At 38.7% G+C, this 14,201-nt stretch overlaps 1 protein-coding gene and 1 long non-coding RNA gene across 2 annotated transcripts in view; one reads left to right on the top strand and one right to left on the bottom strand.

Annotated features, from left to right (window-relative positions):
• WDR11 (WD repeat domain 11) overlaps positions 1–13,114 on the bottom strand; it is a 102,556-nt gene extending 89,442 nt beyond the window's left edge. The window contains exons 1-2 of the mRNA XM_077126226.1: positions 12,938–13,114; positions 11,899–12,010 (exon numbers count right to left, since the gene is read on the bottom strand). Coding sequence (XP_076982341.1) covers positions 11,899–12,010; positions 12,938–13,023 — 198 coding nt within the window. The 5' untranslated portion in view covers positions 13,024–13,114. The remainder of the gene's footprint in view (positions 1–11,898; positions 12,011–12,937) is intronic.
• Positions 13,115–13,216: 102 nt separating this feature from the next.
• LOC143654376 (uncharacterized) overlaps positions 13,217–14,201 on the top strand; it is a 46,245-nt gene continuing 45,260 nt past the window's right edge. The window contains exon 1 of the long non-coding RNA XR_013161790.1: positions 13,217–13,506. This is a non-coding gene — a long non-coding RNA (uncharacterized LOC143654376). The remainder of the gene's footprint in view (positions 13,507–14,201) is intronic.

Below are 14,201 nucleotides of genomic sequence, written 5' to 3'. Positions count from 1 at the left end.
TATCTAATAAAGGACTTGTATATGGAATATAGAAAGAACTCTTACACCTAAATAATAAAAAAAAAAAAAAAAGAGAGAGAGAGAGAGAGAAAAGTCCAATTTAAAAACGGGAATGGATTTGAACAGACATTTCTCCATAGACAATATATAAATGGCCAATAAGCACATAAAAAGATGCTCAACATCACTAGTCATTAGGGAAATTCAAATCAAAAGCACAATGAGGTACCACTTCACATCTACTAGGATAGCTGTAATTTAAAAACTCAGATAATAAGTTTGGCAATGATGCAGAGAAACTGAAATGCTTACACATTGCTGTTGGGAATGTTAAATGGTACAGCTGCTATTGAAAATAGTCACAGTTCCTAAAAAGGTTAAACATAGTTACAACATGGGCCAGCAATTTCACTTCTAAATATGTATTCAGGAAAAATAAAGATATACATTCATATAAAAACATGTACATGAATGTTGATAGCAGCACTATTCATAACAGGCAAAAAGCAGAAAATAGTCAAATATCCATCAGTAAATAAAATGTGATATATCTGTACAAGGAAATACCATTTAGCCATAAAAAGGAACACTATTCAGCCATAAAAATAATGAAATCCTGATACATACTACAACATGGATTAACTTTGAAAACACGCTATGTGAAAGAAGCCAATCACAAAAGATTACATACATGACTTCATTTATATGAAATATCCCAACAGGCAAATCCAGAGAGACAGAAAGAAGAATAGTAATTTCCCATGGGTGGGGAAAGGAAAAGAATGGGAAGTGACTGCTAACGGACACGGGTTTTTAATAGTGATGACAATGTTCTGAAATTGATTGTAGTGATAGCTGGATAAAGCGGTTACTAAAAATAAACAAAAGGAAAACAAGATCCCAGATCTCCATATCCCATCCTGATCTCTTTCCTAAACTTCAGATCATTATAATTCAATTGCCCCAGGCATCTCAGACTTTGCACAATGAAAACTTAAACTTGCTGATTTCACAGGCACCATTCTTTGACTCTCCCTTAAACTGATCACTAAGAACTATCAAGTTAACCTCTTAAGCAGCTCAAAAGTATTTCTCCTTCATGCCTCAGCCTTATTTTAGGCCCTTAGAATATCCTGCCAAAATTCCTGCAAAAAGCCGCCTAAATGATCTTACTGCCAATATACACTACTGCCAGTGTTTTTTTTTTCCTAAAAATGCAAATATGATCATATCAATAATCCACAGAAAAATCCAAGCTCCTGTGTAATCTTACAAAACCTTCATGATAGGTGAATCTGTCTGGCCACTTCCTTTCACCACTCCTGCAAATACATCCTATCTTTTAGCTGTAAAGAACTACCGACCTTTGTATGTGTACTACCTTTAACCTGCAATGCTCCTCCCAATTTTTCGCTTGGCTAACTACTGTCCAACTATTCCCTAATCTGCAAAGACCCTGTGACCTTCCCCTAATACTCACAAGATGACATGGCACTTCTTTGTCTTCCCACAGCATGTCATACCTGTCTCATTTAGCACACTGTATTTGTGCATTTGCTTTTTTCGGTCTTCCTCACTACACAATAATTACTTGAGAGCTTTCATCACTATCCTCAAGCACATAGTAAGTGCTCAAAACTAATGGATGGAGGAATTATGAGAAGATAGTACAGTAGGAGGCTCCACGAATCACTCTCCACCAGAATAACTATTAAACAGGCAGTAATTGTCTGAATCAACTATTTTAAAACTTCACAGTCCAGCAGAACACTGTACAACATGCAGGGAAGCTGGAGAAAAAAGACCGGTAAATTACAGTAAATACCAGTCAATTACTCCCTCCATGCAACGGTAACATGCACCCATTCCCCACCCTGGCAGCAGGCAGCAGCAGCTTGCTGGTGTAAGAGGACATAAAACTCCACTTCCCCAAGATGTAGGGTGAGGAGTATGGGCTGACTGCTGATCGCTACTTTTGATTAGCTACTTCAGATCACTGACTCTGAGCGCAGTCATTTTTTCAACCTGCCCCAGACAAAGGCAGCAGAGACTTATAGACATTTGCTTCTTTAGAGCTGTAGAGGACAGTTGAAGGGCTGTACTGGACAGGAAGGGACTGAGTTAAGACAGTGCAGCTTTGGGGAGCTGTCAATGAATGTCCTGGTACCATTCCTGGCCTTTCCTTTATTCCTTCTCCAGGACAACTTGGTGCCCAGCAGTGCTCCCTTTGTGGGTCCCTGACCTTGATCTGGATCTCACACGTCCCAGAACTTGCTGTCCAGGCAAAAAGCAGTTAAGAAACAATTACAGAGGATGGCCTGGGGCAAAAGCTTACCAGCTTTAAGTCCTAAAGTGGAAGACCTAGGAGAGGGAGAAAATCTGTTTCCTGGAAAGTAGAGGGGGCAGTCAAACTTCTGCAAAGGGGAATTCCTAAGGCCTCCAGCAATCAGAAGCCCAGGGCAAGACAGGAAAAGACAGAGAAGACTCTACTCTGCACTCACCTTGGGCTAATCTTCCTAATAGGAGGGCTGAACTCTGAGGGAGAAAAAGCCAATTTGCAAAGACAATGAAAGGTATTTTCTTTTTAGATTTGCTTGGTTTTCTTCCTTAGCTCCTGTCACTCAAGAAAATCTGTAATATCACCAGCTGATCACAAACTCAAGAAATAGACATCTCAGGGAATAAACTACAGAGTCAACATTCTTTAATACAAAATGTACAGGGTGAAAAAAAAAAAGTACAGGGTGAGAGGGCCATGGTGGTTCAGCAAGTAGAGTTCTCACCTGCCATGCCAGAGTCCTGGGTTTAATTCCCAGTGCCTGCCCATGCAAAAAAAAAAAAAGTACAGGAAGCAACAAAATATTACAAAACAAAGAAACAGGAAATGATGGCCAATACAAAGGAAGAGAATAAAAACCCAAACAGACATCAATGAAGAAGGCCAGACTGTGGACATACTAGGTGAAGATTCGAAAAAAAATCTTCAATATATTTAAGGAGATGAAGGAAAACATAGAGAAAGGTAAAGAATATCAGGAAAACAATGAGTGAAAAAATTAGAACCTCGACTTCCGGGTCAAGATGGCGGCTTAACAACATGCACATTTTAGTTCGTCCTCCAGAACAACTACTAAATAACCAGAAACACTACAGAACAGCTCCCGGAGCCACGATAGTGATCAGACACACAGCGTACCCCAGTCTGGACCAGCTGGACCAGCAGCGAGCAACCCCCAGAACCGTAAGTTCCCAAAGCTGCAGCAGCCAGTGCCCCTCCCCCACAGGCCACTTCCCAGAGGGGAAAGGAAAGGACTTTACCAGCAGCAGGGACTGGGCACAATCAAACACCAATTGTGGAACTAATTAACAAATTCTGACTACTAAAAATAGGCCCCCAGCTTAGGTGAACCTGATCAAAGCTGAGGTTGCTCATTTTTGCCCTGGCGCCAAGGGGGCAGGACTGACAGAAAAACGGGGTAAAAAAAAGGAAGGAAACAGAGGTTTTTGTGGCTGTGTATCTACAAGGGCTTGACTGCCTCTGGATACAGCGGTAGGACTTTTCAGGCTGCAACTGCCCCAGGCATAGGCAGAAGTGAGCTCTTTTGGGGGCTTATCTGGAGCTTGTGCCTTCCCCAGGGGAGGGGTGAAGCCCCACCCAGGTGGAATCCCTCCATCAAGGAATTCAGACACCAGGCCTTGGTAATTTGAAGCCATTAAAACCAGCCTACAACCTCTCCTCTGTCTCCACCATGCCCCCAGCAGGGAGAGTCTGCCAAAGTTAAAGGTACTGCATCATCTTATGCTGGTGGGACCTACAGTCAGACAAACGCCACATACTGGGCAGGATAAGAAAAACAGAGTCCAGAGACTTCACAGGAAAGTCTTTCAACCTGCTGGGTCTCACCCTCAGGGAAAACCGACGCAGGTGACTCTTTCCTCCTGATAGGAGGCCAGTTTGGTCTGGGAAAATCTGGCTGGGGTATATAATATCTAAGTAGATCCTCCTAAGTGTGTGTGGGGGGGAAAGGGACCACACAAGCAGGGCAAGAAACAAGAAAACAAGAACTGAAAAATTCTCCTCTGTTAAACAAAACTTAAGCTAAAGGTCCAGATAAAGCTGAATGGAATGTCAAAGAACAGATAGACAACAAATTCATCCAGCAAGAAAACCCTAGACAAAAGAAGGGAAAGCAATCTCCAGAATAAACTAATTAAGGTAATTAAATGCCTAGATGCCAGCAAAAAATAACAAATCACACTAGGAAAACTGAAGATATGGCCCAGTCAAAGGAACAAAACAACAATTCAAATGACATAAGGAGCTGAAACAATTAATTCAGAATGTACGAACAGACATGGAAAACCTCAACAAAAACCAAATCAATGAATTGAGGGAGGATATAAAGAAAGCAAGGAAAGAACAAAAAGAAGAAACTGTAAAACTGTGATTTGAAAAAACAAATCACAGAACTTATGGGAATGAAAGACACAGTAGAAGAGATGAAAAAAACAATGGAAACCTACAATGGTAGATTTCGAGAGAAAGAACATAGGATTTCTGAACTGGAGGACGGAACATCTGAAATCCGACAAGAAACAGAAACTATAGGGAAAAGAATGGAAAAATACGAGCAGGGACTCAGGGAACTAAAAGACAATATGAAGTGCATGAATATACGTGTTGTGGGTGTCCCAGAAGGAGAAGAGAAGGGAAAAGGAGGAGAAAAACTAATGGAGGAAATTATCACTGAAAATTTCCCAACTCTTATGAAAGACTTAAAATTACAGATCCAAGAATTGCAGCGTACCCCAAAGAGAATAGATCCAAATAGACATACTCCAAGACATTTAATACTCAGAATGTCCAAGGTCAAAGAGAAAGAGAGGATCTTGAAAGCAGCAAGAGAAAAGCAATCCATCATATACAAGGGAAGCCCAATAAGACTATGCACAAATCTCTCAGCAGAAACTATGGAGGCGAGAAAACAGTGGGATAATATATTTAAATTATTAAAAGACAAAAACTGCCAACCAAGAATTCTATATCCAGCAAAACTGTCCTTTAAAAATGAGGGAGAAATTAAAACATTTTCAGACAAAAAATCACTGGGAAAATTTGTGAACAAGAGACCAGCTCTGCAAGAAATACTCAAGGGAACACTAGAGACAGATATGAAGAGAGAAGAGAGAGGTGTGGAGAAGAGTGTAGAAAGAAAGACTATGAGTAAAGGTAAAAAGAAGGAAAATTAGATATGACATATAAAATCCAGAAGGCAAAATAGAAGAAAGTACTATCCATGCAGTAATAACACTCAATGTTAATGGATTAAACTCTCCAACCAAAAGACATAGTCTGGCAGAATGGATTAAAAAACAGGACCCATCTATATGCAGTCTCTACTCAAAGGACACGAGGCCAAGGACACCAATGGACATTTACACACCAATGTTTATAGCAGCATTATTAACAATTACCAAGATGGAAACAGCCAAAATGTCCATCAACAGACAGTTGACTAAACAAACTGTGACATTTACATAAGATGGAATATTATGCAGCTGTAAGACAGAATAAAGTTATGAAGTATGTAACAACATGAATGCACCTTAAGGACATTATGCTGAGTGTGATTAGCCAGAAACAAAAGGACAAATACTGTATGGTCTCACTGATATGAACTGACGTTAGTGAATAAACTTGGAATATTTCCTTGGTAACAGAGACCATCAGGAGATAGAAATAGGGTGAGATACTGGGTAGTTGGAGCTCAAGGGATGCAGATTGTGCAACAGGACTGAATATAAAAACTCAGAAATGGACAGCACAATACTACCTAACTGTAATGTAATTATATTAAAACACTGAGTGAAGCTGCATGTGAGAATGATAGAGGGAGGAGGGCTGGGGACATAAATGAAATCAGAAAGAAAGATAGATGGTAAAGATTGAGATGGTATAATCTAGGAATGCCTAGAGTGTATAATAATAGTGAAAGGTACAATGTACATATTTTAAAAATGTTTTTGCATGAGGAAGAACAAAGGAATCTCATTATTGCAGGGTGCTGAAAATAGATGATAATTAATACTTTAAAATGTCACCTTATGTGTGAGACTAAAGCAAAAAATATTTGTTACAAAATTTATATTTTGACTAGAGCATTTCCTAATATAACTCATGTAGATAGTTTGATTGAATGTCATAAGTACTTGGAATCTCAGGTAGGACATGAGATTTCGTTGGTTTGTCCAGAGTGATGTCCTGATGAATCCCAGAGTGATTTGATCAGTGACTGGAAAAGTATTTGCAAGCCCCCTTCGGGGAATGGTGAGAGTGGGGAGAAATTCAACTTTCCCAAGTTGAATTCTTGATATTTTCACAAGCAGTGTGGACAACCAAAGCTATAGGCTGAGCCTCCAGGCTTGGGGTTTGTTCACATGAAACTTAACCCCACAAAGGATAGGTCAAGTCTACTTACAATTTAGGCCTAAGAGTCACCCCAAGAGAGCCTCTTTTGTTACTCAGATGTGGCCTCTCTCTCCAGCCAACATGACGAGCAGTCTCACCACCCTCCCCCTCTCTGCATGGGACATGACTCCCAGGGGTGTGGACCTTCCTGGCAACGTGGGACAGAGATCCTGGAATGAGCTGAGACTCAGCATCAAGGGACTGAGAAAAAACCTAGAATGAGCTGAGAATTAACATCAAGGGATTGAGAGAACCTTCTTGACCAAAGGGGGAAGAGTGAAATGAGACTAAGTGTCAATGGCTAGGAGATTCCAAACAGAGTTGAGAGGTTATCCTGGAGGTTATTCTTATGCATTAAGTAGATATCACCTTGTTGTTCAAGATGTAGTGGAGAGGCTGGAGGGAACTGCCTGAAAATGGAGAGCTGTGTTCCAGTAGCCATGTTTCTTGATGATAATTGAACAATGATATAGCTTTCACAGTGAGACTCTATGAATGTGAAAACCTTGTGTCTGATGCTCCTTTTAGCTACGATATCAACAGAAGAGTAGAACATATGAAATAAAAATAAATAATAGGGGGAACAAATGTTAAAATAAATTTAGTTTGAAATGCTAGTGGTAAATGAAAGTGAGGGGTAAGGGGTATGGTATGTATAAACTTTTTATTCTCTGTTATCATTTTATTTCTTTTTCTGTTGTCTTTTTATTTCTTTTTCTAAATCGATGCAAATGTTCTAAGAAATGAAGAATATGCAACTATGTGATGATATTAAGAATTACTGATTATATATGTAGAATGGAATGATATCTTAATGTTTTGTTTGTTAATTTTTTTAATTAATAAAAAAAGTTAAAAAAAAATTAGAACCTCAATAAAGAGAAATTTTAAAAAGGAACCAAACAGAACTACTGGAGCAGAAAACCATAATAACTGAAATGAAAAATTCCGAGGAAGATTTGAGCAGCAGATTGGAATAGAATTAGTGAACAACAGAATCAATGAACTCAAAGAAGACAACCAAAATGAGTCAGGCTTGTAATAGAGAAATCACGATTCATGGGATGATTTTGATTACTGAATCATATAGATATTCCTTTTCGTTTTCTGGCATTTTAGACAGTGGGAAATACCTGAAATCTCTAAACTGTAATTCAGCTGTCCTGATCTTTGATAAAATGACTCTACAAGCCTTTATCTTCTGTCTCTTTTCAACCTTCATTTGTACCCAATTACCCAGTTTTTCAACTTTACAGTCTCATAATCATAGCCCCTAACGTTTATTAATGAAGGGTTTGGGATCAACACAGAGCTAACCCCACCCCAAGTCCAAAGTTATCTTGATAACCAAGACTGATGTAACCAAAATGGACCTGTTCAACATGTACATAGCTTAGACTTTCACCTACAAGTCACCTATACCTCATTCCACCATTTTCTTACATACGTTCTATAACTAAGGAGACAGTCAATATGTGCATGCTCAATAATTAGATCACCTCTAATTACATCATCTGGGGCCACTGTGCTCATTATCCTAAGCCTTCCCATCTTTTCCTATAATAAAACAATCAGAATTACTGCAGTTTGGGGAGACAGATTTTGGGCTGATAGGACATCTGCTCTCCTACTACATGCCTAGTAATAAACATTTCTCTCTTTGTAACCCCGTGTCTCAGGAACTGGTCATTGAGAAAACACATGGGGCAAAAGAATCCACCACCTTTGTGTGGTAACAGGCTGAGGAGCAGAAAGAAAAAAGAAGTATAAAAAATGAAACTAGCCTCAGAGACACATCACGCATTCAAATATATGCATTTGGGGAGTTCTAGGAGAACAAAGAAAGAGGGGCAGAAGGAATATCCAAAGAAATAATGACAGAAACTTCCCAAATTTAATAAAAGACATAAATATGCACATCCAAGGAACCCAGAGAAAGCCGAACAGGATAAACTTGAAAAAAAATATTCCCTGTCACATACTAATTAAAGTGACGAATGCAAAGGCCAAGAAGAGTTCTGCAAGATACAAGAAAAAAGCAATGTGTTATATTCAAGGAAGTCTCAATTAAATTAAGTACCAATTTTTCATCAGAAACAGTGGAGGCAAGAAGGAAGAATGCTGAAATACTTAAAAGTGCTGAAAGAAAACAACCGTTAACTGAGAATTTTATATCTGGCGAGATTTTCTTTCAAAATGAGTGAAAGATTAAGACATTCCCAGATAAAAACAAAAGCTGAGGGTGTTCAGCACCTCTAGATCTGCCTTATAAGCAATGTTAAAGAGAGTTCTTCAGATTGAAAGGAAAAGACACTAGACAATGATTCAAAGTGACATAAAGAAAATAAGAACTCCAATAAAGATAACTATTTGGGTAATTATAAATGTCAGTGTGCTACTGTATTGTATTTTCTGGAATGTAACTCCATTTCTTACTCCCTTCAGGTACTAAAATGCAAATTCATAAAAGCTATTGATAAACCTATGTTTTGGACTTACATATAGAAAGAATGAATTCGTAACAAGTACAAGAAATGGTGGGGGATGGTTATAGAAACCGTAAGCCAATGCTACTGAAGTCAAGTTGATATCAAATCAAATATGATTGTTATATATTTAGGATGTTAAATTTTAACCCAATGGTAACCACAAGGAAGATATACGAAAATATATCCAAATAGAAATGAGAAGGTACTCAATACAGTACAATACAAAAAAATCAAATAAGTATTAAAGTAGCCATTAACAGAAGAGTTGAGGGACAAAAAAGATACAGATGTACAGGGTGGTGCAATGGTGACAGTGGCAGAATTCCTGCCTGCCATGCCAGAGACCTGGGTTCGAGTCCCAGAACCTGCCATGCCAAAAAAAAAAAAAAAAAAAAAAGGTATAGACCTACAAGAGCTAAATAGCAAAATGGGAGGAAAAAACTCCTGCATTATCAGTAGTGACTTTAAATGTAAAGGGATTAAATTTTCCAGTCAAAAGGCAGAAATTGACAGACAGGATTTAAAAGCATGATCCAATCATATGTTGCTTATAAGACTCATGCCTTAAATTCAAAGATACAAGTAGGGTGAAAGTAAAAGGATGGAAAAAAATATACCACGCAAGAAATAAACAAAAAAGAACCAAGGCAGCTATATGAATATCAGATAAAATAGACTTTAAATAAAAAACTGTTTAGAGGGACAAAGACAGATCATTATATACTAATAAAGGGATCAATTCACAAGGAAGATATACGCACCTAATAGCAGAGCCCCAAAATATCTGAAGCAAATACTGACAGATTTGAAGAGAGATGGTTCTATATTGCTATTAGACCACTTTAATAGACCACTTTCAATAATGGATAGAACATCTGGAGGGAAAATCAATAAGGAAATACAAGGCTAGAATGATACCATAAACCAACTAGACCTAAAAGACATATACACAACACCTCACCCAACAATAGAATACAAATACATTCTTTGGAGTGCACACGGATCATTCTCCAGGATGGACCATATCTTAGGCCACAAAACAAGTCTCCATAAATTAAAAAATATTTAAATCACAAAATATATCTTCTCTGACCACAATGGAATGAAGTTAGAATAAAAAACAAAGGGAAAAACAGAAAATTCACAAAGATGTGGAAATTGAATAACATATTCTTAAACAACCAATGGGTTAAAGAGAAAATCACAAGGGAAATCAGGAAATATCTTGAGGAGAATGAAAACGAAAATACAACATACTGAGATGCAGCAAAGGTGGTATTGAGAAGAAAATGTATAAGTTCTAAATGCTTACACCGAAAAAGAAGAAAGTTTCAAATCAGAGACCCAACCTCAAAACTGCAAGAACCAGAAAAAGAAGAGCAAACTAAATCCAAAGCAAGCAGAAGAATGGAAATAACAGAGAGGAGATACAAAGTGAATTAAAAAAACAATAAAGAGAATCAACAAAACCAAAAGTTGGTTCTTTGAAAAGGTTAGTACTTTAAATGGACTGATGAAGAAAAAAAGTGGAGGACACAGGTAACTAAATCAGAAATGAAAAGGGGGATGTTACTATTGATCCCACCGAAATAAAAGGTACCATAAGAGGATACTACAAACAACTAATGCCAATACATTAGACAACTTAGATGAAATGGACAAATTTCTTAGAAACACACAAACTACCTACACTGACTCAAAAAGAAACAAAATCTCAACAAACCAATAATCAGTAAAAAGACTGAATCAATAATCACAAACCCCCAACAAGAAAAATTCAGGACCAGATGGTATCACAGGAGAATTTTATCAAGCATGCCTCAGAAAGTTAAGTAGTGAATTACCATATGACCTGGCAATCCCTCTTCTGGGTATATATCCAAAATTACTGAAAGCAGGGATTTGAACAGATATTTTCACAGCAACATACACAGCAGCATTATTCACAATTGCCAAAAGATGGAAGCAACCCAAGTGTCCATCAATTGATGAGTGGATAAACAAAATGTGGTATATACACACAATGGAATATTATTCAGCCATAAACAGGAATGAAGTTCTTCTGATCATGCAACAACATGGATGATCCTTGAAGACATGTTGAGTGAAGTAAGCCATACGCAAAAGGACATATATTGTATGATCTCATTTATACAAAATAATTAGAACATGCAAATTCATAGTCAACAACTAGAATACAGGTTACCAGGGGCCAGAGAGGGGACAGAGAATGGAGATTTAAGCTTAATTGGTATAGACCTTCTGCTTGGGGTTCTGGAAATGGATGGCGGTGATAGTAATACAACATTGTGAAAGTAATTAAAACCACTAAACTGCATATTTGAAAATGATTGAAATGAGAAATTTTAGGTTGTATTTATGTTACCAGAACAAAAATCTTATTTAAAAAAAAAAGAAACACAGACCTATCAATACAAAGAATGAACCCTAAAGTAAACTATGTACTACAGTTAAAAGTATAATGATAATAATTCTATTTGATCAATTGTAGCAAAGTTACAAGGTGTAGTAATGGGTAATACTGTGTGTGAATGTGGGTACATGGAAACAACAACAAAATGTTTATAAGTATGTGAAAGGTAAACGGAAACTCTGTACTATTTTAGCAACTTTTCTGTAAGCCTGAAATTATTTCAGAATACAAAATTAAAAAAAAAAAAAACACCTTATGGATGAATGAGTGATACAGTAAGTAGTGGTAGAATTAGTTCTCTCCATCAGCTTTCAAATGAACCAAGAGCTAACAAGTCCAGCTTATCCTGGACTGGCATTTAGCCATATACTTGCAAATGCAAGACAACCCCAAACTGACCATTATACTGAACATTTTATACACACGACTTAATAAGAATCTACTGAAACTTAAAACTTCAGAACAGAGAATATAACGTACAAGGGTCAAAGCAGAATTTGACTTACCTTGACAATGTCAGCTTTATGTTTTTCTAAAACTTGAAGAGTTTGGGCAGTATTTGAATCAATCACTACTACAAGCGAATGACATCCATAAGCAATTAAACCTTGCCAGCCCCTAACAAAACAGTAATATTAAAACATATATTAAAAATGCAAGACCTCTCTTGTCAAGAGGCATCCTAAACAAATGATATTTTGTACTAATAACAAAACTTACTTTAAGCCTAAAGGTCAGTATTTTACATGATCCCATTTAAATAAAATGTCTAACTAAATTTACAATGCTTGTGATTCACTTTCCATTTGGATAAAAAGGTTCCTAAGAGATATACATATACAGCCATGTATAAATATAGGACATGTAGCTATGCTCAAGCCCTTCCAAACAGATTAAAAGAAAAATACAGGATCCTGAAGGAGGTTTCAGTCCCATTGACAACATTCTCAACAACCATAGCTACATAATTTTGCCTTTGCATTTATTTAATTAATAACAGTTATTAATCTGTCAGAGCGCAGTGTTAATTTACAGTGAAAAAAAGATTTAAAAAAATTATAGTCAGATCTGTTATGGATGGGTACGTCCTACAAAAGAAAAGATTAAGGTGAGATGAAGGACAGGTAAGAGAACGGATAGGCGCCGGGCACGGGGCCTGGGATATCTCTGAATGTATAAAGGTAAGAAACAGGGACAAGAGAAAGAGAAGACAGAGGAGAGTAAGTAAGCAAGTAACTGAGAGCAGAGGAAGAGAAAAGCCTAGAGGTTGGAAGAGTGGTAATGGGATGGGAAGGAAGGAGGCGAGGGCAAAGAAGCAAAGAGAAACACACGAGAAAGGGACCAACTGTATTTGCACAAGGGAACTTCCCACACGGGAATTTGTTACTTTTATAACAATAACAACGACAACAGTGAAAAGCCAGCATTTAAAAGAAAGCCCGTCGTGACGAGGCCAAACTTAAGGAGGTGAAACCTCTTGTTCCTTCCCCTCCTCTCACAAGCTCGGCGCTTGGCCGGGACGATCTATAGTCCCGGCGCCCTCACCAGTCCACCGCCGACTTGTTGTGGGCGTTCAGAGCCCCGGTGAGGGTGCGCGCCGACACCTTAAAATTGACCGTGAAAGGTAACATAGCCACGACTCAAGCCAGCTCTGGCCGCCGGCCAGCAACCAGGAAGCACCGACTGTTGTGCTTCCGCTCCGAGCAGGGTCCGGGTGGCCCCGTAGACGCTGCTCTCGGGTTCCGCCGAAGCCAAACGTTCCCCTTCCGCGGATTCCGTCGCTTCCAGGTTCCGCCGCTGCGCGCAGGCCGGAGCTGAAGCTTGTCGGAATGAGTCGTGCTTCCGCCAGTCACGTCTGATTTCTGCAGGTTGGGAGCGCGCAGGCCTCGATGTCCTGCTGGAAATCATGAATACTGAGGGATAAAAAGTCCCAACGAGCCGTTCTGCCTTTGATCAGTTAACACTGATATCTAGTAATGCCAGGCACTGTGGTAGGCATGGGGATGTAGGGAAACCAAACACAAAGACCCCTCGCCCGTGGTCTCGCGGAATAAGGGATTGTCTGGGAATTCACTGCATAAAATGGAGTCAATGAAATGAATACGGGCCAAATGGTAAGGATTTCCAAATAGGGAGAACTGAGGAGTAGGTAAAGCTCCCTTCGTATTTGATGAAAAAAAAAGCACGCCTGAGGCTAACTTGGCATTTGCCTGTTTAATGGCGTAGCTTTTATTTTGTAGTTTTTCCTCTGCTCACTCTCCTACAAGTCAACTCAGTCCCTCCGTTCTTAGCACTTCTTTTATATCCTTTACTGCAGCACTCAATGATTCCTTTCCAGCGATGTTTTTGTGGATGTCTGCCTCTTAAAAGATTGTTAGCTCTTTGATCAACAGACAGGATAAAATATTGGCAGTTTTTCCATCAGGAGTCTTTGTATCAATTTATCAGCTTTCCACAAACTAAGATCACCTCCAGTGTCCTTATAGTTGATAAATCCAGTGACCCCGTTTTGACTCTAACTTGTACTCTTTTATCTAGATACTGTTGCTGCTCCCTCTTGTCTTACGTTCCTTGCCCCATACCCTTCCCCCTGACACTTGAGCCGTCGTCATCCCATGTGCCCATAACCTATTAAAACTCTTTGATGCTTCCTGTGACAGAGTGCTAATTGCCTCCCACAATTCACCCACCTCTGCTTTCCTAGGAACAGAACCACAATTTATAGTGGAGTGCAGTGTTGATGAGTTAAAAGGCTGCATTTCTCAGCTTCTCTTACAACTACTGGAGGCCATGAGATGAAATTCTGGCA

Source organism: Tamandua tetradactyla, chromosome 13 (genome assembly GCF_023851605.1).
Source record: "Tamandua tetradactyla isolate mTamTet1 chromosome 13, mTamTet1.pri, whole genome shotgun sequence".
Lineage (NCBI taxonomy): Eukaryota > Metazoa > Chordata > Mammalia > Pilosa > Myrmecophagidae > Tamandua > Tamandua tetradactyla.
The sequence above is the reverse complement of the archived record's forward strand: the minus strand, read 5'-3'. Positions and strand labels throughout refer to the sequence as shown.